Source organism: Phalacrocorax carbo, chromosome 7, assembly GCF_963921805.1.
Source record: "Phalacrocorax carbo chromosome 7, bPhaCar2.1, whole genome shotgun sequence".
Taxonomy (NCBI): Eukaryota; Metazoa; Chordata; class Aves; order Suliformes; family Phalacrocoracidae; genus Phalacrocorax; species Phalacrocorax carbo.
In genome coordinates this window covers 37,164,027-37,185,560 of record NC_087519.1, presented here as the reverse complement: position 1 = coordinate 37,185,560, position 21,534 = coordinate 37,164,027, and the positions used below count along the sequence as shown (strand labels likewise).

The 21,534-nt window shown below is 52.3% G+C and overlaps 2 protein-coding genes and 2 non-coding genes across 6 annotated transcripts in view; 1 reads left to right on the top strand and 3 right to left on the bottom strand.

Moving 5' to 3' along the window:
- Positions 1-5,103, top strand: part of B3GNT7 (UDP-GlcNAc:betaGal beta-1,3-N-acetylglucosaminyltransferase 7) — a 30,595-nt gene extending 25,492 nt beyond the window's left edge. For all 3 annotated transcript variants that reach the window (XM_064457513.1, XM_064457512.1, XM_064457511.1), the window contains one exon: positions 1,572-5,103. In XM_064457513.1, coding sequence (XP_064313583.1) covers positions 1,627-2,778 — 1,152 coding nt within the window. In that variant the 5' untranslated portion in view covers positions 1,572-1,626 and the 3' untranslated portion in view covers positions 2,779-5,103. The remainder of the gene's footprint in view (positions 1-1,571) is intronic.
- Positions 5,104-7,325: 2,222 nt separating this feature from the next.
- Positions 7,326-15,007, bottom strand: NCL (nucleolin). Its single transcript, XM_064457501.1, has 15 exons — positions 14,787-15,007; positions 14,053-14,160; positions 13,239-13,539; positions 12,795-12,941; positions 12,192-12,374; positions 11,875-11,958; positions 11,462-11,597; positions 10,947-11,083; positions 10,345-10,471; positions 9,993-10,126; positions 9,497-9,632; positions 9,250-9,401; positions 8,656-8,782; positions 7,990-8,207; positions 7,326-7,807 (listed from the first exon to the last, which is right to left on the bottom strand). The coding sequence occupies exons 1-15, from the start codon at positions 14,802-14,804 to the stop codon at positions 7,725-7,727; spliced, it is 2,091 nt and encodes a 696-aa protein (XP_064313571.1). The 5' UTR covers positions 14,805-15,007; the 3' UTR covers positions 7,326-7,724.
- On the bottom strand, positions 9,070-9,146 carry LOC135314487 (small nucleolar RNA SNORD20). The gene has a single exon (XR_010374018.1). It is a non-coding gene; the product is annotated as a small nucleolar RNA SNORD20 (small nucleolar RNA).
- LOC135314486 (small nucleolar RNA SNORD82) lies at positions 11,693-11,762 on the bottom strand. The gene has a single exon (XR_010374017.1). It is a non-coding gene; the product is annotated as a small nucleolar RNA SNORD82 (small nucleolar RNA).
- Positions 15,008-21,534: the final 6,527 nt, after the last annotated feature.

The window sequence follows — 21,534 nt, the reverse complement described above, 5'->3', positions numbered from 1 at the left end:
TCCTAAAGTGAAGGTGCCATCTGCTTGGTAGAGATGATCTTGGATCTTTTTGGCTCTAATGGGGCAGGAGGCTGAGGGACTGCCCCCACCTGGGCTGGGACGTGCTTCTGTCACCAAGGGGACGGGTGCAGGCCGATGTCACATCTGTCTCATTCAGCATCCCAGCTGAGGTCCCTTCACCCTCCGGCAGGGAAAGGGGCTCAGGGGGCCACCAAGCACCTCGTGTCTCCCCTCTGCATGGGAGCAGCTGGAGTTGGGGCTGCTCTCAGGAAGCCACCAGGACCACCAGTAGGCACGTGGAGCCCACCTGCCGCCCCTGTGCCCTGTGCTCATTTGCATGGGGAGATGGCCCAAGGCAGCTGGAGCAAGCAGGACTGAGGTGGGAAGAAATTGGTGCAGATGTACCAGCTGTGGACAGGAGCTGGGCACTTGGGGGGCAACACGGTGCAGATGGGCAGAGTGGACAGTTCCCCTCCTCCATGACAGCAGGGCAAGGAACCCAGCTTTAACTGTGTGGAAAAGCAGCTTGGGGGCGTTATTTGGTGCATCAGTAATCTCTGGGTGCAGCCTTCCCACTGTCCCAGAAGGCCCCTCAAGCACCTGGCGAGCTCCAGGGTTTGCCCCATGAGCCAGCAGCTTCCCTGGAGAATGGGGCTGCAGTGGGGTGGGATGGCCCTGCAAGGGCCTGGCTTTGACGTACCACCCTCAGTCCCCCCAGTCCCCCGCATACCCTGGACATGCAGGTATCTGGTTTGCTGCAGGCTGGGAAAATCTTCTCCCAGACTTGAGATCTGCAATGGTGCAAATCTCCAGCGGTACATCCACTGTCCTTATCCTTCTCACTACAAAGTGAAGTGACAGGCCCTGAGAGCTGGCCAAAACACACAGCAGTGTCCCCAGAAATGCTGGTTCCTGACACAGATGCAGAGTTAGGGACATCTTTTCCCCACTGAACCTTGGTTCATCTCAAGTGACAATTTTTTATCCTGATCTGCCATTCTTAAATGAAACGGTGATTCCTTTTTCAACTCCCATGGTCTTCCGAGCTTTGGTTTCTCAGTGTTGTGATGTCAGCCTAGGACCATGGGCAGTACATCTGTGTTTTGGAGCTAACGCTTCCATGGGAAAGATAATTCCCTTCTGCTCTAAATTGCAATTTTCGGATCGCTGAAATGGGTTTCCCTTGGGACTTTCCTCTGGAACAGCTGCTTTGCTGAAGCTCTCATCCTGATTTCATCTCTCTCTGGACCCACTTTCTTCTTTCTTGTGAACCCTTCCCAGCTCTTTGCGCAGACCCAGGGTTACCAGATGACACTGCAGCCACCTGCCACATGCCTTGTGCCTGTCCCTGCAGCTGAGTGTGGCCCCAGAGCCACCCCACATATGGGGTGCAGGTGGGAAAAGCATGCATGGAGGTGTCCCACAGGTCTTCCCACAATGCTGTTGCCCATCAAAAGGTGATGGGACACAGATTAGGAGCATCCCATGAGGGCTCCAGGAGGTGCTTTTGTGGACAAGCCTCTTGCAGCCTGCAGTTTCCTCTCCTTAACCTCCCTGTCTCATCCCTTTAGGAAGAAGACCATCTACAAAACGATTTGCCTCTCCTTCTTGCTGGCAATCACAGTGATGGTGCTGCAACGGGGAATGGCCCCCAGCCAGTTCATGCAGGGCCAGCAGCAGAAAGAGCTGCCCCCTCTAGAGCCCGTAAAAATGCAGAAGAGAAACAACGCCTTCTCCGTCACCAGCACTTTCTGGAAGAGCCAGAAAGAGAAAGCTTATGTGAAGGAGGAGGAGGAGACCATGATGGCAAAGCAAGCAAAATCTTGGGATGTCACCACTACCAACTGCTCAGCCAACCAGAACTTCAGCAAGGTGGACTGGTTCAAAGGCCTGGAGCCCAACTTCCAGCAGTTCCTCCTCTATCGGCACTGCCGCTACTTCCCCATGCTGATCAACCACCCAGAGAAATGCAGCAGGGACATCTACCTGCTCATTGTGGTCAAGTCTATCATCACACAGCATGACCGCCGCGAGGCCATCCGGAGGACCTGGGGCCAGGACAAGGATGTGGATGGCAAGAGGATTAGGACGCTGTTCTTGCTGGGCACATCCTCCAAGGAGGAGGAGAGAGCTAACTACCAGAAACTGCTGGATTATGAAAATCACATCTATGGGGACATCTTGCAGTGGGATTTCCTGGACACCTTCTTCAACCTCACGCTCAAAGAAGTCCATTTTCTGAAGTGGCTGACCATCTACTGCGACAATGTCCGCTTCATCTTCAAAGGTGACGATGATGTGTTTGTGAGTCCCAACAACATCCTGGAGTTCCTGAAGGACAAGAAGGATGGAGAGGACCTTTTTGTGGGGGATGTCCTCTACAAGGCCAGGCCGATCCGGAAGAAGGAGAACAAGTACTACATGCCCAGCACCCTCTACAACAAAAGCAGCTACCCACCCTATGCAGGCGGTGGGGGCTTCATCATGAATGGAGCCTTGGCCAAGAGGCTGCACAAGACCTCAGAGACGTTGGAGCTGTACCCCATCGACGATGTCTTCCTAGGAATGTGCTTGGAGGTCCTTAAAGTATCACCTGTTGGACACGAGGGCTTTAAAACTTTTGGCATTGTGAAGAACAAGAACAGCAAGATGAACAAGGAGCCATGTATTTTCCGGAGTATGTTGGTGGTTCATAAACTACTGCCTCCAGAGTTGCTCCAAATGTGGGACTTGGTCCATAGTAACTTGACATGCTCAAGAAAATTCAACGTCCTTTAGCTCAGTCTCTCTGGAGAGCTGGGACTGGAGGGGCTGGGACAGCTGATCCCTGCTCCAGGATGGGGTGAGCCTCTGCTGCTGGCACCTTTGGGGGCACCTCCCTCTGGGGCAAGGAGGGCAGAGACACTGCGCTCGCAGACAGGGTTTGCGATAGTGTTTGCTCCTGTACTGTAATGTGATTCACTATCTCCAGCTGGGTTGGGGGTTGCTGAAAAAGAGAAAAAAATACCCAAACCAAACCACAACAAATCTAGCACAAAATGAAAAGAGAGAGAGGGAGAGAGAGAGGGCAGAGGGGCTTGTGCTCTGCTTTAGGTAGCACCTCCGCCAGAGCATGATGAACAGCGGGTTGGGGGGGAGGCAGAGACGGATGTAGCACAGGCATTTCTTTGAGATGGTCAGGGTCAGGCTATCCAAGGAAGCTGCTCTGAGGGACTTGAATGGTTTACAAGTAGGTGAGCACCCCCAGAACTCAAAAGTGAAGGAGATTTTATTTGTTATCAAATTTCTCCTCCATGCAAGGCTTTAGTGACATTGACCCTGTGTGCTTTGGATTCACCCCACCAAGGTCCTCTTTGTGTCCCCACTATGCATCTGGGGAAGGGGGCTTTCCTCTGAGGCCAGACCTCACCAGCCCCAAGCCCCCATTACGGTTTCAGCCAGGTGGCCAGGTTATTGAGCGCTTTGTCCCTGATAGAGGGTCCCAGACAATGGTGGCTCCCAGCACCAGCCCAGTATGTGCTTGTCTCCCCAGCCCCTCTGCTGGCCTCGCTGTGCGTGCACTGGGAGGAATGCACCCAGCCAAAATTCCTCAGGGATTTGTTCCTCCTGGCAGGAAAGGGAAGGGATGAGGCGGGCTGCTCTTGCCCACGGCCAAGGAAGTGGCAGAGAAACCCGGTCAGCCCTGAGTGGAGCAGGCTTATCACACCTGGGACCCCGGCTTGAGTACAGGAGTCCCTGGGGCTTGCTGCAAGGAGATCTCCTTGCAGCAGAGGTGCCCTGGTGGGGTTGCCTTGGAGGGGGATAACAGCCCCCAAAGACCCCATGTGTGCCCACTTCAGGCTCAGCCCTGGTTTTGCAATGGCACAGGGCAGGTTGGAGAGCATCAGTCCTGCCCCGGCACACAGAACAGGGTCCAAGGGAACAAGGTGAAGGAGGGCTGGTGTTCCACACCATGTCTGCTCCTCTCAGGGTTACTGCAGTTTTTATTCTGTAGGTTGAGGGCAAGGAACACAACAGGGAGTGGTATCACAAGACATGGCGCATTTTCTTTGGGCTGAAAGGTCCACTGGAGCTGTTGAGGGGAGCCCCAAGCCAGCTGGTGTGATGGAAAACCCCAACAGAGAGAGACACATGGCCATGCACAAGGCCACAGATGTTCTCCAGCCACCGACTGCAGGAGTGAGCAAAGCCACACACGTGCATGGGCACCAGCATGCCAGCTCCCAGGTGACAGGCGCTGCACATGCAGGTGTCTCCGTGCACAGGGCTTGCATGCCCAGATGTCCTTGCGCACGGGTGGACATGCACAGCCACATCCATGGCCCTGCCCACACACAGCAGGACATGGGCACATGCGCGCGCTCTCTCTCCTCCCCTCTCTTTGGTGCCAGACATTGAAAGGAAAAAGTTTCGACTACCTCAAAGGTCCCCCTGTGCAGTGCCTTTTTTTTTTTCCTTTCCGTTTCTTAATGTGTTTTGGAAACGGGCCTGTTTCATTTAGTCCAAGTCTGTGTGTTCCCCAGGTTAGAAAACAAATAAAAGAAGGGCATAAACCAGCCAAAAAAGGTACCCTCCTGCCAAGCCCCACCACTCCTTGGCAAAAGCCCCTCGACTGCTCAGATGAGCTGAAAATTTTAGGAGGAGGAAGAGAAAGAACCTGTTGCAGCCCTGGGCTCGGCCGTTGGTGCCAGGCTGGCAGTGATACTGTGAAATATTTATGTACCTGGCGGCACCATGTCCCGAGGCAAGTGCTGGCAGTGCAGGGTAGAGCCCCAAGGGCATTTTTGCTGCGTGCTGGGCTTAGGCAGCACATGACACTTCTTCACTTTCCTGTCCCCTCCCTCCTTCCAATGAGAGCAAGTTCAGAAATACTTTCCAAAATGACACCTCCGTGATTTATGACAGGTACAGTACATTAGGCTGTATATTTATCCCATGTGCAGGGGACAGCTCTCACTCTCCATCGCAATGCGTACAGCAAGCCAGGGCTGCGTGCAGAAATCTCTCAGTGTTGCTCTTCACCTGGTGGGACCTGTACAGAGAAACCTGGTAGATTTGGTGAATATTCTAGTTTCTAAATAAAGGTTAAAAGAAGGAGAAGAAAAAAACCCAAGCCCTCACGTTGTGCCATTGCTAGCAGGTTTCTGCTGGCCAAAACAACCTGGCTGAGATCTAGTAATGGGCTACTGTGGCAAAACCACTGCCTGGAGCAGGCATTTGGGGGCTGCAGCTGCGTTGCTCCGGCTTTGCACAGCTTCCTGGTGTGGTGTTTAACAAGTGCTGGCAGATATTTTCCCCCTTCCATGCACTCCTCCAGCTGCGTTTCAAACCTTGCCACGACCTACATGGAAAAAGCTGCTTCTGCAGGTTTGGAAACTCACCTGTTCTGCCGAACACCCTCTCCTCCTCCTGCTCAAGGAGCTCCCCACGTCACTGTCCCGATCACCCTCTCCATGGCACTCCACACACGCCACCCTTTTTCCTGAAGCTGAAGCACCACCATGTCCCCTGGCCACAGCTCAAGGGATACACGTGCCATGGGTCGGCACGGACCCCAGAGCAGACCGAGCCACGTCTGCAGGGACAAACCTGAATCGGTTTTGAATCTGGCTGAGGTGAAGAGGAGGAAAGCATTGCAGGAGCCCGTGGGTCTCACCTCAGTGTTTGGGCACTGGGGGCTGTTTCCAGGGCTGGCACCTGGCTTGGCCACTTGGCACGGTGATGGGGAGCGGAGAGGCCAGCCATGGGGACCAGCCCCTGCTAGACCTGGCAGCCTGGGCTACCTGCCGCCAGGGCAAGCTTCCCTGTGGAACCCAGGATTTCACAGATGCCACAAACGGAAAATGCTGAGCAGCCACGCCTGTGAATACTCTTGCCCTTTGCTTCTCCAGTGTGACCCAGGGCTGCCTCCTCCGGCTGCAGGACCCCGCCCCATGGTGCCAGCGAATGGTCCAGCCAGGGATCCAGGGTCCCGCAGTGGGACCAGGACCCATGTTCCAGTGGGAAGGCGGGGCTGGGCCCCACGGGGCAGGGATGGGGTTGACCGCAGGATGAGGAAGGAGGGGAGTTACATGACAGGCAGGGGGTGGAACGGATGCCGCAGCCCCATCCTTTTGTTCAGCCTCCGCCCGCCCTCCCCACAGGGCACCAACCCCCGGCCCGGGCGGGCGCGGGGCCCCCGGGGCCCACCCGCGGCTCCCGGCCCCGCGCGCGGGCGGGTGCTGCCCCCTGGCGGCCGGCCCCGCCGCCGCCCTCCGACCATTTGCCGCCGGGCTCGGAGGCGCCGGTTCTAAAATGGCTGATGCTCGAGGGACGGGGGTCGTGGTGGAAACGACCTACAAACCCCTCCGCAGGCCTCCAGCAGAAGCAGCACCCTCAAGCCAAAAGCAACCGCTTGCCCACGGGTTTAATATCATACATTTTATCTGTAGAGACCCCCCAGGCAGAAACAGGCAACCACACCAGCAGTTGAGGGGCTACAAGCTCACGGCCATGAAATAAAACATTCCCAGCGCTTCTACAACATGCAAGGAGGGTAGTCTGCAGGCTTAAGGTCTGGGCTAGCTGGGAAGCAAAAGCCCAGAGGCTGGCAGAGGATCTTTCAGCAGGGTAGAGGCAGTTGACATTTCGGCCTGCCAGTACCCATATCTAGGGGAAGCTCGAACCAACAGCTACTACTGCCCAAATTAAACCTGAAACAGCAGCTGCCCCCATGCTGTAGTCACTCAAGAGCAGCCTTGTCCCCCCACAACTGCCACTGCAGGACACCAGCCAAGTGGGCAGCTGGGAAAAGAGGCCAGTGACTACCGCTGAGGGACTGAGCCAGGACCTACCACCTTCATGCCTGGGATGAAGGATGGACTCACCCTTACCAAGCCTCAGGGGAACAGTGGCAGGCATGTGTTAGGCTAAGGTGACAAGCACATGTTTCAATATATTTGCTTCACACTTACGCACAAGTCAAGAGGAGACAAGAGGCAATGCCTGCAAGAGTCTGATTGAGGTGCAGGGCCTTGGTACAAGATCCAATTTACTCATTTGTTTTAAAAAGAAGTAAAAAAAGCAATTGGCTAGCATGCAGTATTACATACATCTTCAGTAAAAAAAAAAAAAGGTAGGTTGTAGCCATCATATTCCTTACCCCTACTCCATCCTGCAAGCACTCTTTAAGCACAGCACACATACACCATTAGGAGCTGACACAGGCTAGAGCAGAAACAGGACACAAGCTGCTGCCTGTAACATTAATGACCTTAAGACAGAGAAGGCTCAAGACAGACTATTTCACAGCCCTGTTTTGTTCAGTGGCACAGAGGTAACACGAACCAGCTTAGGTCCTTTAATCTGTCCAAGTCAGGGTGCTGAAGCACAAATGATAAAACATTCTGCATTTTTACAGCAAAAATGCTACAGAAGTTATAGGAAAAAAAAAAATATTTTTGTACATGGGTAAAACATTATAAATTCAAGACAACTCACAGACAAGGGCTAAACTCCCACATCTATCTCTCATATTTTAAAAAGTTCATTTGAATAGGCAAGCAGTCAAAATGGCTTGCTCTCTCTTCCTTGAAATGAAAATTTTATCTTCCAAGTGGCTCACAGCACTGCTTCGCATCTTGGAATGTCCTCCGAAGGCTCCGCCAAGATAAAAGGAGAATAAAAACCCCCGGAGTCCTTTCAGATAGTCTCAGAGAGCAGGAGAAGGGAAAGATAAGGGAAGTTTATTCAAACTTTATCTTCTTCCCTTGCGGCTTGTGATCTCCACCTCCTCCTCTACCTCCTCGGAAGCCACCTCCTCCTCTACCTAGAAAGAAAATTGGGTCAAGGAGAGTTACAGGTATCCCTGCACAGGTACCACTGCCCTTCCAAGCCCATCCTGATTTACATGAAGCACTCTGTGGCAGCACTACAGCATAATCCCAAGAATGGCTTGGGATTAATTTTTAAGCACCCCTCCTTAGAACGGCAGCATTTGCCTCTTCTCACCTCCAAATCCTCTGCCGCCACCTCTGCCACCAAATCCACCTCTTCCTCCTCGGCCTCCTCCTCTGCCGCCACGACCACCAAATCCACCACCACGTTGAAATTCACCCTTTGGCTTGGCAAAATCAAGGATCACTTTGTTTCCATCTATCTCTCCATCCTCCATGGCTTCTTTAGCTGCTTTGGCATCTTCTGGAGAGCTGAAGTCCACAAACCCAAACCTAGGAAACAGGTTGAGAAAAAGTCAGTCAGGCTCTGCAAGCTGTAGCACCACCTATGGGTACTTGATCGCAATTGCTTCAGGAACAAACACCCGCACTCTCCAACCACACAGGGATTAGGACCGTGCTATTTGTAGAACAGCAGTGGCTGATCACAATCGATGGGAGCCCCGTTGTGAGTTTGCCAGTACCGAACAGTTAATATCCTTCTCGTGCGAATCCATAGGCTGCCACGGGTATTTTGGCAGGAAGGAGCTCATTGAGAAGTGAGAACATGCCGCCCTCTCTGAACAGACCCAAAGCTGTAAGCTTGTTCTTTGCTTCCATTCAATTTACTAGTGTCAAAGAATCACCCACATGAGCATTAGAAACAACCTGCACTGCATAAATCAGTTAAAGTGAGGCTTTTTGTAGCAACAGAACTAGCCCCAGGTGATGTTTACCGTACCCTTTAGATGATCCAGTGTCTCTGTCTGTGACTATTCTAGCACTTATAGAGCCTTCAAATGATTCTCTTAACGTCTCCTCTGTGGTGTCCTCAGAAAGGCCTCTGACAAACAATGTTTTGCTTTGTTCTGTAGAAAGAGAATACATTGAGATCATTATGTCTGAGCAAGGCAACCATATGTTTCTTAACATCACGCCCAGCTTGCACTACTGGCTCCTAGAACAGCTCATGGGGCTAAGGGGTTTGTTTTGAAGTAACAGCTCAGCTTAACAAAGCCCAACTTTTTCAGGACTGCAGTTAGAACCTCATGTCAAACTATCTCCATCGGCCAACCTGGTACTGTCAAAATGACTTTTTTTTATTTAAAATAGATGCTTGCATTTATCAATAGGGATACTAACTGGACAGGCACTGCTGGATCAGCACTTGACTATCTAGAGGACTTCGGCAATAGTTTCATCAGCATTTCAGATAATCAGTCATCATATCCAGCACACTTGCTTGCTATGCAAGCCTTCAGCCCTAAGTTTGCATGAAGGGTACACTCCTGCCACAGCTGTCTCAAGATCAAATGATCAAACATGGAACACTTACGATTAAATCCTCCTCTTGCATTTGCGTTCCCTTTCTGCCACGCTGGTGAACTGAATTCCAGTCTGATTGCTCTGCCTTCAATCTCTGTGTTGTTACAGGAATTCAATGCCTCTTTGGCATCCTCAGTTGTTGGAAATTCTACAAACGCGTACCTATTCAGAGAGGAAGATTTCAGTCAGCCTGGGATCTGTGGAGGTTAAGTCATTCCCAATACCAGCTCCAGAGTCAGGAGAAAGGCACAACATACCCTTTAGGTCTGCCCTGGTTGGTCTGCGGCATCTTGATGGAAGAAGCTTTCTTGAACAGTTCTTGGAGAGTCTCTTCTGAAGCAGCATATGACAGGTTGTTGACAATTAGGGTCTTTGACTCCCTCTCTCCACCTCCTATGGAGAAAACTCAGACCTGTAAGTGCAGGTTTAGAGGAAGAGCACACTCTCCTTTTCCAGGCACTACATCCTCTCTAGAACAGTAGTTGTTGCTCCCTCCTCACCCCAAGGTGAGGCACAAGGTAAGTACAACACTATTTCGGTCACCTAAGACTAGTTGTCCCCTCTCTCCTAAACATGCAGTACAGACATGAAATGCACAGGATGCAGAGCACAAGTTAGGCAAAAGGTATCTGCCTGCTATCTTACAGTTTTCCTGCAGTGCTTCAAGTTGCTGTGTCCTTAGCAAACTCCTGAAACAAGTGGAATTAAATCCTAAGTGTCATTTGCATGTACATTATTGGTCTGGAAAAGTACCTTTCTGATGTTCTTGATGGCTCTTCTCACCAGTGAAGTCAATGACCATGGCACGACCATCAATCTCTGTGCCCTGCTTCTCCTCCAGAGCTTTGTTTGCCTCAGCTTCTGTTTTAAATTCAACATAGGCCATCCTACAGCACAGAAAAGAACATAAACAAATGCTTCCTTCAAGGAACAACTAAGTTAATGAGTGGCAGGAAAAGGATGTGGAAGAAAAATGCTTCAAATATTATCATTTGCAGTACAGCTAACGTAGCGGGTCACTTAAGGTAGCTTAAGGACACAAGCTTCTCAAAATATGCGGAGTCTGAGGAACAGCAAACATCCAACAGTCCTCTTGGCTACATACCCTTTGCTGTTCCCCTCCTTGTTCATTACTATTCGTATTTCTTGTGCGTTTTCAAACACATCTCTCATTTCATCTTCAGTTAAGCGGTAGGGCAGATTCTTCACAAACAGTGTTCTAGCATCTCTCTCTGCAAAGAGAGAAAAAAGTTACTTTCACATTACCAGCTAAAAATCCCTTATCTACACAGCCACTTCAGTGAGGACCAGAGTGAGTAGATCCAGCAGAAAATAAACCACAATAAGCATTCGTATTTTCAGAAGTTGAAAAAGTGACCATTACAACATTTAATTAGGCTGCTGTTGTGCTTCTCTTAAGGGCACCAAGTTCAGAAAATAGGTCCTAAAGCTTCAGAAAAAGCCATGCCTCCTCCTCAGACCTCCCAATATGCACTATATTTCTTGGGGTCACATTTCCAGATATACTAGTCTGAACTTGCCTATTTGTATGTTAGCATGAGAAACTGTTTATGAGATAGAGCCCAAACCAGGAATATCTACCTTAAGAGAGAATAGTGGCCATCAGTAATACTGCAAGTATGCTCCATGGCCTGATTTTACAACTCTTCTTTGATGTGCACAGGTATTCAGAGCTATGGGCCATACCTTTCTTATTTTCTTTCATCGTTTCCTTGCTCTTTGCTTTTTCCAGTTTGATTTCCAAACCCATTAACTTCTTCCCATTCAGTTGAAGAGCTTTATCCAGATCTTCAGCAGATGAAAAGTCTACGTAGCCAAATCGCCTGAAAGAAGAGTAACCTTACTATTTAAGCTGATCTATCTCTAGTAGCAGAGAACACAAATGGAAACTCAGAACCAGAGAGTAACCTGACCAGTGGGGACGAGTGTTAATAAAATAAATGCTAACTGGCCCACATAACCAAAGCAACAGCTCTGTACTGAAGCAGCAGCTCTCCCTTTAGGGAAATGCTGTCTGAAAGAGCTGCAAGCCAGACAAGTACTATACCCTCATCAATACCACGTCTCTTCCAGCTCCCACACACTATCAAGCAACCATCTCAGCATCTTGAAGGGAACCGGCATCAGCACAGCATCACCTCTCCAAACCAACTCCTGCCAATTCAAAGAAATAAACAACAAAATTCCACAGATGAACTCACTTGGAAGCACCAATCCTGACATCTAAGACTTCAATATTCTTCTTCCCAAAGAATTCTTTGATGCCAGCCTTCAGTTCTTCATACTCCTTAGCGGGGACCAAATTGCCCACAAAGAGGGAGAAAGCTGAAGTGGGCCCTTTAAACAAAAAGAAGATCAAGTTGGGTTGTTTATGTTTGTGTGTTTGTTTAAAGCAGTCGAAAGAACTGTAAGCCAGACTCCAGACAGCTTTAGCACATCAGTTTCTACTCAAGAGTGACATCATACTTCAGTATTAAGTCCCCTATAGTCATCATTTGTGCTGGAAAAAACCCCACCCACTTAGCATCCTGTCCCTTCACAGTTATGTGCCTGACACAACAGTCCAACAACAGCCCACCAAACAGGCATCGTTTGAGGATCCCACACCACCTACCATCTGTTTTCTTTTTCTTGGCCTCCGGTGCACTTTTGTTGGCCATTTCTTTCTTCCTCTTTCCAGGTGCTTCCTTGACAGGTTCTGCGATAGAGAACAAACAACAAAACTGAAATGAAAGTATAAAACAACTTTTCCTGTACTGGATCAACACAGGACCATTAGTCTTTACACTAGTCATACACAAGACCTTCTCTTGTCACTACAGCAACTGTTCTTCAGCCCAAAAGACCATGAAAGGACAAAAAATTTTACTCAGGCATCCTTAATCCTTCCTGTTATTAGACAGTTATGGTCTCTGAAACATTTAAACTCACTTTCATCCTCACTTTCCTCCTCGGCATCCTCTTCATCTTCATCCTCATCCTCATCTTCATCCTCATCATCCTCTTCATCTTCGTCATCTTCAGAGTCTGCCTTGGCTTTCAGTGGTGCGGCCTTTGCTGGAGTAGGTTTCTTCACCTGAACAGGGGTTGTGTCCATGGCTTCATCTTCAGACTCTGAAACAAGTTGAGCACAAGATTTCAGATACATTCAAGATTAAGTCCCTTTTGAGGCTAAAAAGAAAATCTTGAAGTAAAATAGTGGTTTTCATGCCTCAAGTTTGTATAATATATTAATAGTGCTTATGAAAGCTGCCTCCCCCTCAAGTTTTACTTCATTAAGAAACACCACCTGTCCCCAAGAGTAAAAACGAAGTTTTGCTAGCAATAGGGAAATAAAGACCCACTCAGCCCCATCTGATTGACACTAGTGGCCAGCTGAAGTCAGCTGGGCACTCTATGGAGACACAGACACACTCTGCATCACTCCCACTGACCTGTTCAGTTCTACCCCCTCTAGCTCCCTATAAGCATTTCTGAGGTTTAACATCTTCTAAATTCTTTTAAAGAGTCAAAGTTTTCCTAAGTCTCACATACCATCATCATCTTCCTCCTCCTCCTCCTCTTCCTCCTCCTCCTCTTCAGATTCTTGCTTTGCTGGCACAACTGCAGGCTTTTTGGCTGGTACTGCTGCAGTCTTTTTGGCTGCAGGCTTCACAGGCATTGCTGGTTCCTCTTCCTCATCTGCAACAACAGTACAGCAAGTGTTTACTAGCAAAGTTACTTTCTTCCTCGCAATATTTTGGCAAAGTTCAAGAAAGAACAATTGGAGAAACTAGGAGATGCTTCACATGCTGCATGTAATGCAGCTGCAGCCCAAGTTCTCCAACCTTCGCTGACTCTCCACCATTTAATCAACGAATCCCCCCCTCGACAGTATTAAATCATATTAAACTTTCAGTTCCAAAGGGACTCAAATTCAGCAACTTGATCGGACCAGACTTAGTCAATTTGTACAGGGATATTTCAAAAGTAACTTACCAGAATCATCTTCCTCCTCCTCCTCCTCCTCCTCATCATCATCATCCTCCTCCTCATCATCATCATCTTCATCTTCCTCCTCACTCTCTTCCTTCTTGGCATTCTTTCCATTTTTTGCTCCTTTGGTTAGGACAGCAGCCTTTTTAGGTGATGGAACAACAGCCTTTTTAGCTGGAGTAGCCACAGTCTTCTTTGCGGGTGTAACTGCCTTCTTTGCAGGAGTAGCGGCCTTCTTTGCAGGGGTAGCGGCCTTCTTGGCTGGCGTAACTGCTGCTTTTTGTTGTTTCTTCTGAGGGATCATCTGAAATACACAGTAGTGTGAGACTTATGCCAGCCCTTTAAATTACTATTACTTCAATGCCAGGCAAATATAACAGCTGCAATCTAAAAGCTCAAAACTAGCTTTTTCATGCTCTTAACAGACTACTTATGGAACATTAAAGCATCTCCATATTCCCTGGTCCTGAAGCAAAGCCAGTAACCTCACTAGTAGCATGCAGTAGCTTGAAATTTTTAGTCTTGCATATTATTTGTGTGGGATATATCACTTACTACTGATGCTCTGTTAGAGTAATTAATCATCCGCTTGCTCGTCAGAACTAGGAAGAGCTATAAGATCCCAGCAGTCCTTCCAAAGCCTGGAAGTACAGACTCAGCAGCTAAGCTAGTTTTCCCCACACTGTTTTTTTCTTATGAAATCCACTTTATTATTTAGCCACAGTTAACTGACAGACACCAATTGTTTAATAACGGTGATTCTGTCACATACTACATGCCCCCCCAAACTTTATCACACTGCTTCTAGCTCGGTCACCTCTTCTCCGCTGCTTTCCTCTAGCTCAGAGGATTCTTCTTCCTCGCTTTCCTCGACCTTTTTTGGGGGAGTAGCCATTTTTTTCTGTTTGGTCTGATTCTTGGGTGTCTGAAAGAGACCGGCTGAGCTGTTAGGCGGCGTCCAACCTCTCCGCCAGGGAGCGAGCGGCACATTCGAGCTCCGAGGCGGCCCAGCACGATTGTCCCAGCCGCGTGGCCGTGCCGCCCCGTCCCCAGGTGCCCAGTGGGCCGGGGGACCCGGGGTGCCCTCCCGGGGCTTGGGGGCAGTGCCGGGGCGGGGGGGCGCCCCGCGCTCCCACGTGCTCGCTGTCCCCGGAGCACCACGTGGCCGCGCGGCGGCGTAGCCCCGCCCCCCCTTCGCGGGCTGCGCGCGCTCGCACGCGGCGCGCGCCCAGACGCCCCCTCCCCTGCCCGTCGTCCCCCCCCCCCCCCCACTTCTCCCACGGCCGGGTCCCCACGCGCGACAGCGTGAAGGGGAACGGGACGGGACGGGGCTTGAAACCGCTCCCACGGAGCGCGGGGCCCCTCCCCTCGCCGCCATCTTCACGGTGAGGGCGGGGAGGCCTGGAAACCGTCGCGCGGCCTGAGGAGACGGCGGCGGGAAGGCGGCCCGTCTCCCTCCCCTCCCCCCTATCACTACCCGTACGCCCGCCATGGCGGCGGCCGCTCGCTTCCCGCCCGGCGGCCGAGCGCGGCCCCGCCCGGCGGCCTCACCTTGGCGATCTTCACCATGATGGCGGCAGTGCCTGGCGGCGCAGGGGCGGCGGCCGAGCTGCCTCAGGAAAAGGGGTGGTCGCGTCCGGCGGGGCGGCGGGGAGGAGCGGAACAGGCCCCGGGCGGTCGCGGGGAGCGGCGGTGAGACAGTAGCGGCCAGCACCGGGGACTCAAACGAAAGAGCGAGCGCAGGCCCCTTCCGCTCGCTTCTCTAGCCCTCCGCCACGCCACGCCCCCACCGCCCCCGCTTCAGCCAATCGCCGCGCGCGCCGCGCCGCCCGGCCAATCGCCGACCCCGCCCCTCGAGCCCCTCCGCCAATCTCCGGCGCTTTGCGATCAACCAACGGCAAAGCGCGTTACAGCTGCTGGAGAGAGCGTGTGTGTGAGGTGGGGGGCGAGAGCCGGGGAGACGCGCTGCTCGCCCGCAAGGAATCGGCGTAAGCCAATGAGAGGGCGGCAACTCGGCGCCTGCGCCCTGATTGGGCGGCGGGGCTTAGCGGAGGGTAGGCGTGGCCGGGGCCGCGGGAGAGCACGTGGCGAGCGGTGGGCCACGTGGTGGAGAGGGGCCAGGGCCGGGAGGTCCGGGGGCCGGGACGGCGGAGGCCCGTGGGCCCCAGGCGGTCCGCCGCCTGGAGTGGGGGGCCGGGGGCCGGGGGCCGGGAGGGGGGAGGTCCGGGGGTTCCGGGGCTGGGAGGTGGGAGGTCCAGGGGTCATAGGCAGTCCGGGGCCGGGAATGGGGGTCCCGGGGCCGGGAGGGGGGAGGTCCGAGGGTTACGGGGCAGGGAGGAGGACGGGGCCGGAGGTCCCTGAGCCGGGAGAGGGAGGGCCAGGTGTCCCGGAGGGTCTGGGCCCGGGAGGGGAGGGATCCGGTGGTCCGGGGGAGGGTCTGGCACAGCCTGCCAGCCGCTGCGTGCGGCGCCGGGGCTGGCTTTGCAGGCCGCCCCTGCAGCAGCTCGGCTCCGGGGGTGGAACTCATCCTGAGACGCTTTTGCCTCTTGGCCTCGGTAAGGGGACAGGGCTGGCGTCTTCCCCGCGCTGCTTCTGCCACCTCCCTCCCCTTCCCCCGGTATCCCTTCCCCGGCCCTCAGGAGGCTCTAAGCCCCCTTGTAAAGCTTAAAGCATCCCCGGGAGCCCAGTGTGCAGCTGCTGCGGTTGTAGCTGGCACAGGTGCACCTTGCAACCGCCGTCCTTGACAAGGCTGGCAGCACTGTCCTTCTGTACCTTGTACAGTTGTAAGTCAAGCAGTTAGCTTAGCCATTTCCCTTAGAACACCCTGAATGAATACTTACAAGGCTCTGTTTGTTGTTTCAATCTTTACTTTTACCAAACAGGACCGAGAAAATGGCGAATGCTGAAGAGCAGTTAGATCCCACCTCCTAGGAGTATATCTGAGTGAAGTGCCTGAGTTATATGACACTGGTTGGAGCCATTCTCTTTTGTAAATAATAAGGGATGCATCAGGCCACCCAGAAGGTGATACATGAAGAGCATCAGTGATGCTATAGCCCAGCCCAGGTTAGAGAGCTGGCTGAGCCACACACCTTGGCCTCCACTGGCTCCCAGTGGGGAGAAAAGGCCAAATGCTAAAGAAAAACATAAAACTGCATTTAGGCTGTGCTGTTCCCCATATCTCACCTAGGGCTCCAGGCAGCCCTAGGACTGGGAAGGAGGAAGCTGGAGTGGCACTGAGGCCAGCCATTTTCTGGGGACACACAACATTGCAAGGCTCTCCCAGCGGAACAGCACAGCCCTGCTTCTCTGCAGGCACCAGCAGAAGTTTCAGGGCCAAGGGAGGTCTGCAGAGCAGCATTAGTGAGAAGTAATTTGGCCAAAAGAGCAGATATAACAGCTCTATTTGTGGAGTAAATGTATTTTAGGTACTTTTATGGCTGTCTCTTGTAGCATGTCTGTACCTTGGGAGCATTGATCTAATTCCACAGTTAAAGGGAATTTAGATGGTTTAATGGAGACCCCAGGAGGGATTTGCCAAGGATTTGCAGTTTCTGGCACAGCAGAGACTCATCCCCTGTGCTCGTCCCTAGCCTGGCAGCACTGGAGACACCTTGCCCAGTTGCTGGTGCCCAGGGCTGGGAGGGAGCAGAGCTGTGGGGCAAATGTGGCTCCCCAAAAGCCAGGCAAGATGGGTGCCCAGCTGGGGGGACACCTGCTTAGCTGGGGGAGTGAGTGTCCTCAAGTGTCCTGTTCAGCCTGTGCTTGGTCGTGGCTGGGTGCTTCCACTAGATGGTGACAAAAGGCTGCAACTCCTGTCCGGAGTGGGAGTCTGCGGGGGGGTTACCCTGGCTCCCGAAACATGCCTCTGTGGGTGCAGCTGGGCGGGACATCACGTCCTGCCTGCTGCATCTCTCCCTGGAGATCTCAGGGCATGGAGGAGGGTCTGAGAGGAGCCCCACATTTGATACCTGCCAGATAAAAGCAGCAGCCAAGTAGAGTCAGGAGAGGAAAAGTTTTGCCTGTGGCCTGTGCAGGCATCTGCTGCCAGAAGACTGTCAGGGATCTCAAGCCAAACACCCTGTGAGTGCCCAGAGGGGGGGGAAATGAGCTAGGAAATCCTGAAAATGTGGCCCTGATTTCCCCAGCCCCAGCTTTGCTTCCCTAGCATGGCTCAGCTGCTATGTTGTGAGCATGGCACAGCAAAAGTGACAGAAAAAGAAAGGACATTTACCCATCCCAGGTCTAGACGCTGCTTAAACCATCTTGAGCATCCCAACACCCCATCAGCAAAGCCTCTTCTCCTGCCACTGGTGCCCACCTCAGCCTGTTACGCTGCTCCCCTGCCCATTGCCTGCTGCCAGCCAGAGCCACCCCAGTGGGTACTGCTGAGCGGCTGATGGATGGTAACCCAGTGGGGCTGCCACACAGGACTTGTCCTCTCTCTTCCCAACCACACACCTCACCTAAATACCCAGCAGGTGAAGAAAACTCCCCATACCCTGATTAATGCAGAGCATCAAATGAGACAGGTCTGCATTATACCCTAATTAAGTCTTTTCTTCCTTACCCATCTGGCCGTGCTGATAGGAGGGCCCTCAAGGATAAGCGTGAAGCAGGCCCAAGGTTTGCCATGACAAACAGCATTTAATTCAAGCAGTCATGTGCCATCCCACCTCCTGTGCCTTGAAATTAACACCTTGGGACCTGGTGGGCTGCAGGGATGAAAGTCAGCTGTGCCTGGTAGAGTATGGGATTTCTCCTCTGGGGAGCAGCCTTTCTGGAGGTGGAATGCTGCAGGGATTGGCATGGACCCCTGGAGCCAGACACATCTTCTGCCCTGGAGCCAATAGTGGGTGATAATCCAGCACATCCCGCCTGGATAAGGGTGCACCATTTTTGGGCATCTGTGACAAGGAAATGTCCTGGTGACCTACACGGGGAGTTTTGTATGTGCAGCATTTGGTCTCCCCATGACCTCCAAGGATTCCTTGAAGAAATCATTCCAGGTACGCTGCAGAGAAAAAGGGCTTTTCTATTTCCAGAAGCCAATATCCCCGAGATGTCCCTTCTGCCAGCCCAGTTCCTCTCCCTAAGACCCATTGCCTGGAGCTGGCAGCAGGACCTTGCAGCTTGCTTGTGAGCTCCCAGCAAGCCCACGCAGCCACCCAAAGCCTCTGGGCCAAGTGGACTCTTCTCTAGCTCTGCTCAGCAGAAGGAGCAAGTGCAGCCCTGGAAAAAAAATTAAGAGGGAGAGAAGTGGGACTGACACAAAGGGAACTTGCATTAGGTGTAAGATAAAGACAGGAAACCAGGCTAGGGATCTGTGGAGTGTTTTGGGTGGCAAGAGGGGAGCTTGGGAGTGCCCTCATCTCTCCATCAGGACGGAGAAAGTCAGTGAGATGGGAACAGGGAGGCTATTTGAAGCAATATGTGCAAATGCCTTTATAATCCATGGGAAGTCAGCCTGGGGAGAAGTTACAGGTGATCCCAGGCCAGCAGCCAGCGCACCCGTCACCACCCCATACAATTGCATGTCTCCCTGCACTGCCCTGCAGCGCTTGGGAAGGCTTTGCAGGACTTCTGTGGAGACAGGCCAGTGCAGGAAGCTCCTCTTTGCACAAGGCATTTCTGGGCATCCTGTTCATCTCCCAGAGACAGGACAATAGGTAACAGCATCCAGGCAAGTGCCAGGTCCCTGAGAATGACTGTCAAGAAATTCAAGTAAAACATTTGCAAACTGCTTGTGGCTCAGCACATCTGCCCCTTGGCACAGGCCCACAGTGCAGTGACCCGGAGCTTTGCCTCTCCTCACTCACATTTTACCTGCTGGAAGCTCACTCTGCTTGCAGGCTTGTGTTGGGCTATTTCCATTTCACGGCAGCTCCTGGGTGTGGGGCCAGCAGAAGGCAGACACTGCCTGAAACAAACCCAAACCAGGGGATTTTTTCTTCTTTTTTCCTTCTCAGACAAAAACCTGAATTTTTGTTGAGTCCAAACTGGAAAATCAGGAATCTCCCTCTGCCCCCCTATTTTTGTGTTTGTATCCAAGCGAGGGGATGAGCTCAGCCCTGCCTTGGGAGCTGTATGCACCCACCACTCAGCAAAGGTTGTGAGCAGTGTGGCACAGCGAACCCGGGCTTCCCCATGTCCTTACACCAGGGCAGAGCTAAATGCAACTGGGGAGAGCAGAGTGACAGTGTGCTGCTGCTCTTGGGGCCCCCCTTGCAGCCCCTAGGTACACACACACCCCCCGTATAACAAGTCCCAGCCTCTGCCTTGAGAGCCAGCTGGTACTCACCATAAGAGCCGAGTCAAAACTGCTCTCGGAAACAGGAATTGGTGCCAGTGGAAATCGTGCCTGATGGCTTCTTTATCTTAGTGGGAAATGGTCTGATGTTTCCCCTGGAAGCTGCTGTGCTCTGTTGTCCCAGCAAAAGTTGTCCGCTGAGACCCATCTATATGAGGTTTGCAAAGCTCCTGCCCCAACTTGCCAGCACGAGGGACCAGCCACCTCAAGGGCTTCCATGATTGTATCTGGAGGTCCAGGCATGAGCTGACCTTTTTGGAAAGGGTCACTTTGCACTTGACTGTACCTGCAGAGTTCAAGCGACCCAGGCTGGTGCCAAGCTGCACAGACCACCTGAGAGCCCGGGAGAAGTCAGAGCTCGGGAGTCACCAGCACAGTGCCAGGGATGCTGAGCCCACCCAGCTTTCACCCTCCATCTGCCCCAGCCTCCCCTCCACAGGAAGCTCCATCAGAAGGAGGTTAAAAATAAGGGGCTGAAAGTACTTCCCCAGCCTCATCACAGAAGCACATCAGGCTGTTTCACTTACCAGCTCTCACCGTGGAAATTCCCGCTGGTGGGGTGCAAGTTAAAACCACTGCTTTCAAACTTCCTATGACTGTAGTTAAAAATAAGACTCAGAGCAATAATTTTCCCACTGTTGGTGTTGTCAGACCCAAAACCTGGTCCTGAACGACCCAGTGGTGTCTCATTAAGCTGGGCAAGTGTGTAATCATGATGTCTACATCCTGGGAGGGAGGAAACAACATGCTTTCTTGGGGAAAAGTTCTCTCCTTCCCACCCCTTATAAGCCATCAGCTCATCTCCCTGCACATGAAATGGCAGAGGAAGCTTAAAGCAGACTGAAAATTACACTGCATCTCTCCTTCTCAGCTGTAATTGTAGAGAAAAGAAAGAAGCACATGGATTCATCCTGCTAGGTAATTAAATGCTTAATGCTATTGACCATAAAGACATTATGGTTCAGCAGCCCAACACTAATGCATTAATAATTGCTTATATCATGGTGAGGAAGGAGCATGAGCTACTCCTGAGGAACATGATAGTTACATGGGATGGTAGCTCGTGGTGAAAAACCTTAAGACCTGAATTAGTGCTGTGATGACCTATAGGAGCAAGAGCTTCTCCCAGGGAGCCTGGAGGACAGGGAAGGTCTAGGAGGACCGTGGAGGTGTAGGCATTCCCTACCCCAGGGAAGCCCGCGTGGCCATGTTATGGATCGGCAGTGGTGATGGGATCAGTGCTGCCCCCAGCACAGCTCTGAGGTGTTGTCAGCCACGGGATCAGGAAGATAAATCTGGGCAGAGCAACCCTTTTACAACAAGCCATGATGCAAGCATGAGCAGGGACTGCCCACCTCCTGCCAGGCTCTACACTCCCAATAATTCACTGGCTGCATTAACATATTTATTATGCAGACGATATGGAGCCCAGGCCTGGGATTAAACACATCAAAACATGGCTGAGCAAGCACTGGTCCAAGCCAGAGAGGGCGATTTGCTCACTGGGAAAGATGGTGTCGACCCTTAGAGGGTGGCATGCTGGCAGGTACCGTGTGGTCCCTGAGGGGTCTCACCCAGCAAAGGACGGAGATTGCTATCGTAGCTGCACAGCATCCCACCTGTGGGGACTTCAGAGCCCAGCACATGGCAGAATTCCCATGCCCCAGTGCCAGGCAGGCTAGATAAGACCCATTTACAGAAGGTGGAGGAAGGAAGGATCTGCAGCAGCATGGGGAGAGGGGACATTTCTCAAGACCATGCTCTGCTGAGTTTTTTCCCACCTCCTCATAAGTGAGGCATCACCCCTCCAGCCACAGCAGGCTGGGTTAACCCAGCAGGTCACCTGCAGCCACTTCAAGGGACAGAGCAGACACGGCCCAAAAAGCCACCAGAGGCACGATTTCCATCCAAGCTCTCAAATCCGTGTCAGCAACCCCCTGCCCAAGGATGAGGGGAGATAGCACAGCTGCTCCTGGCCTCCAGCACAAA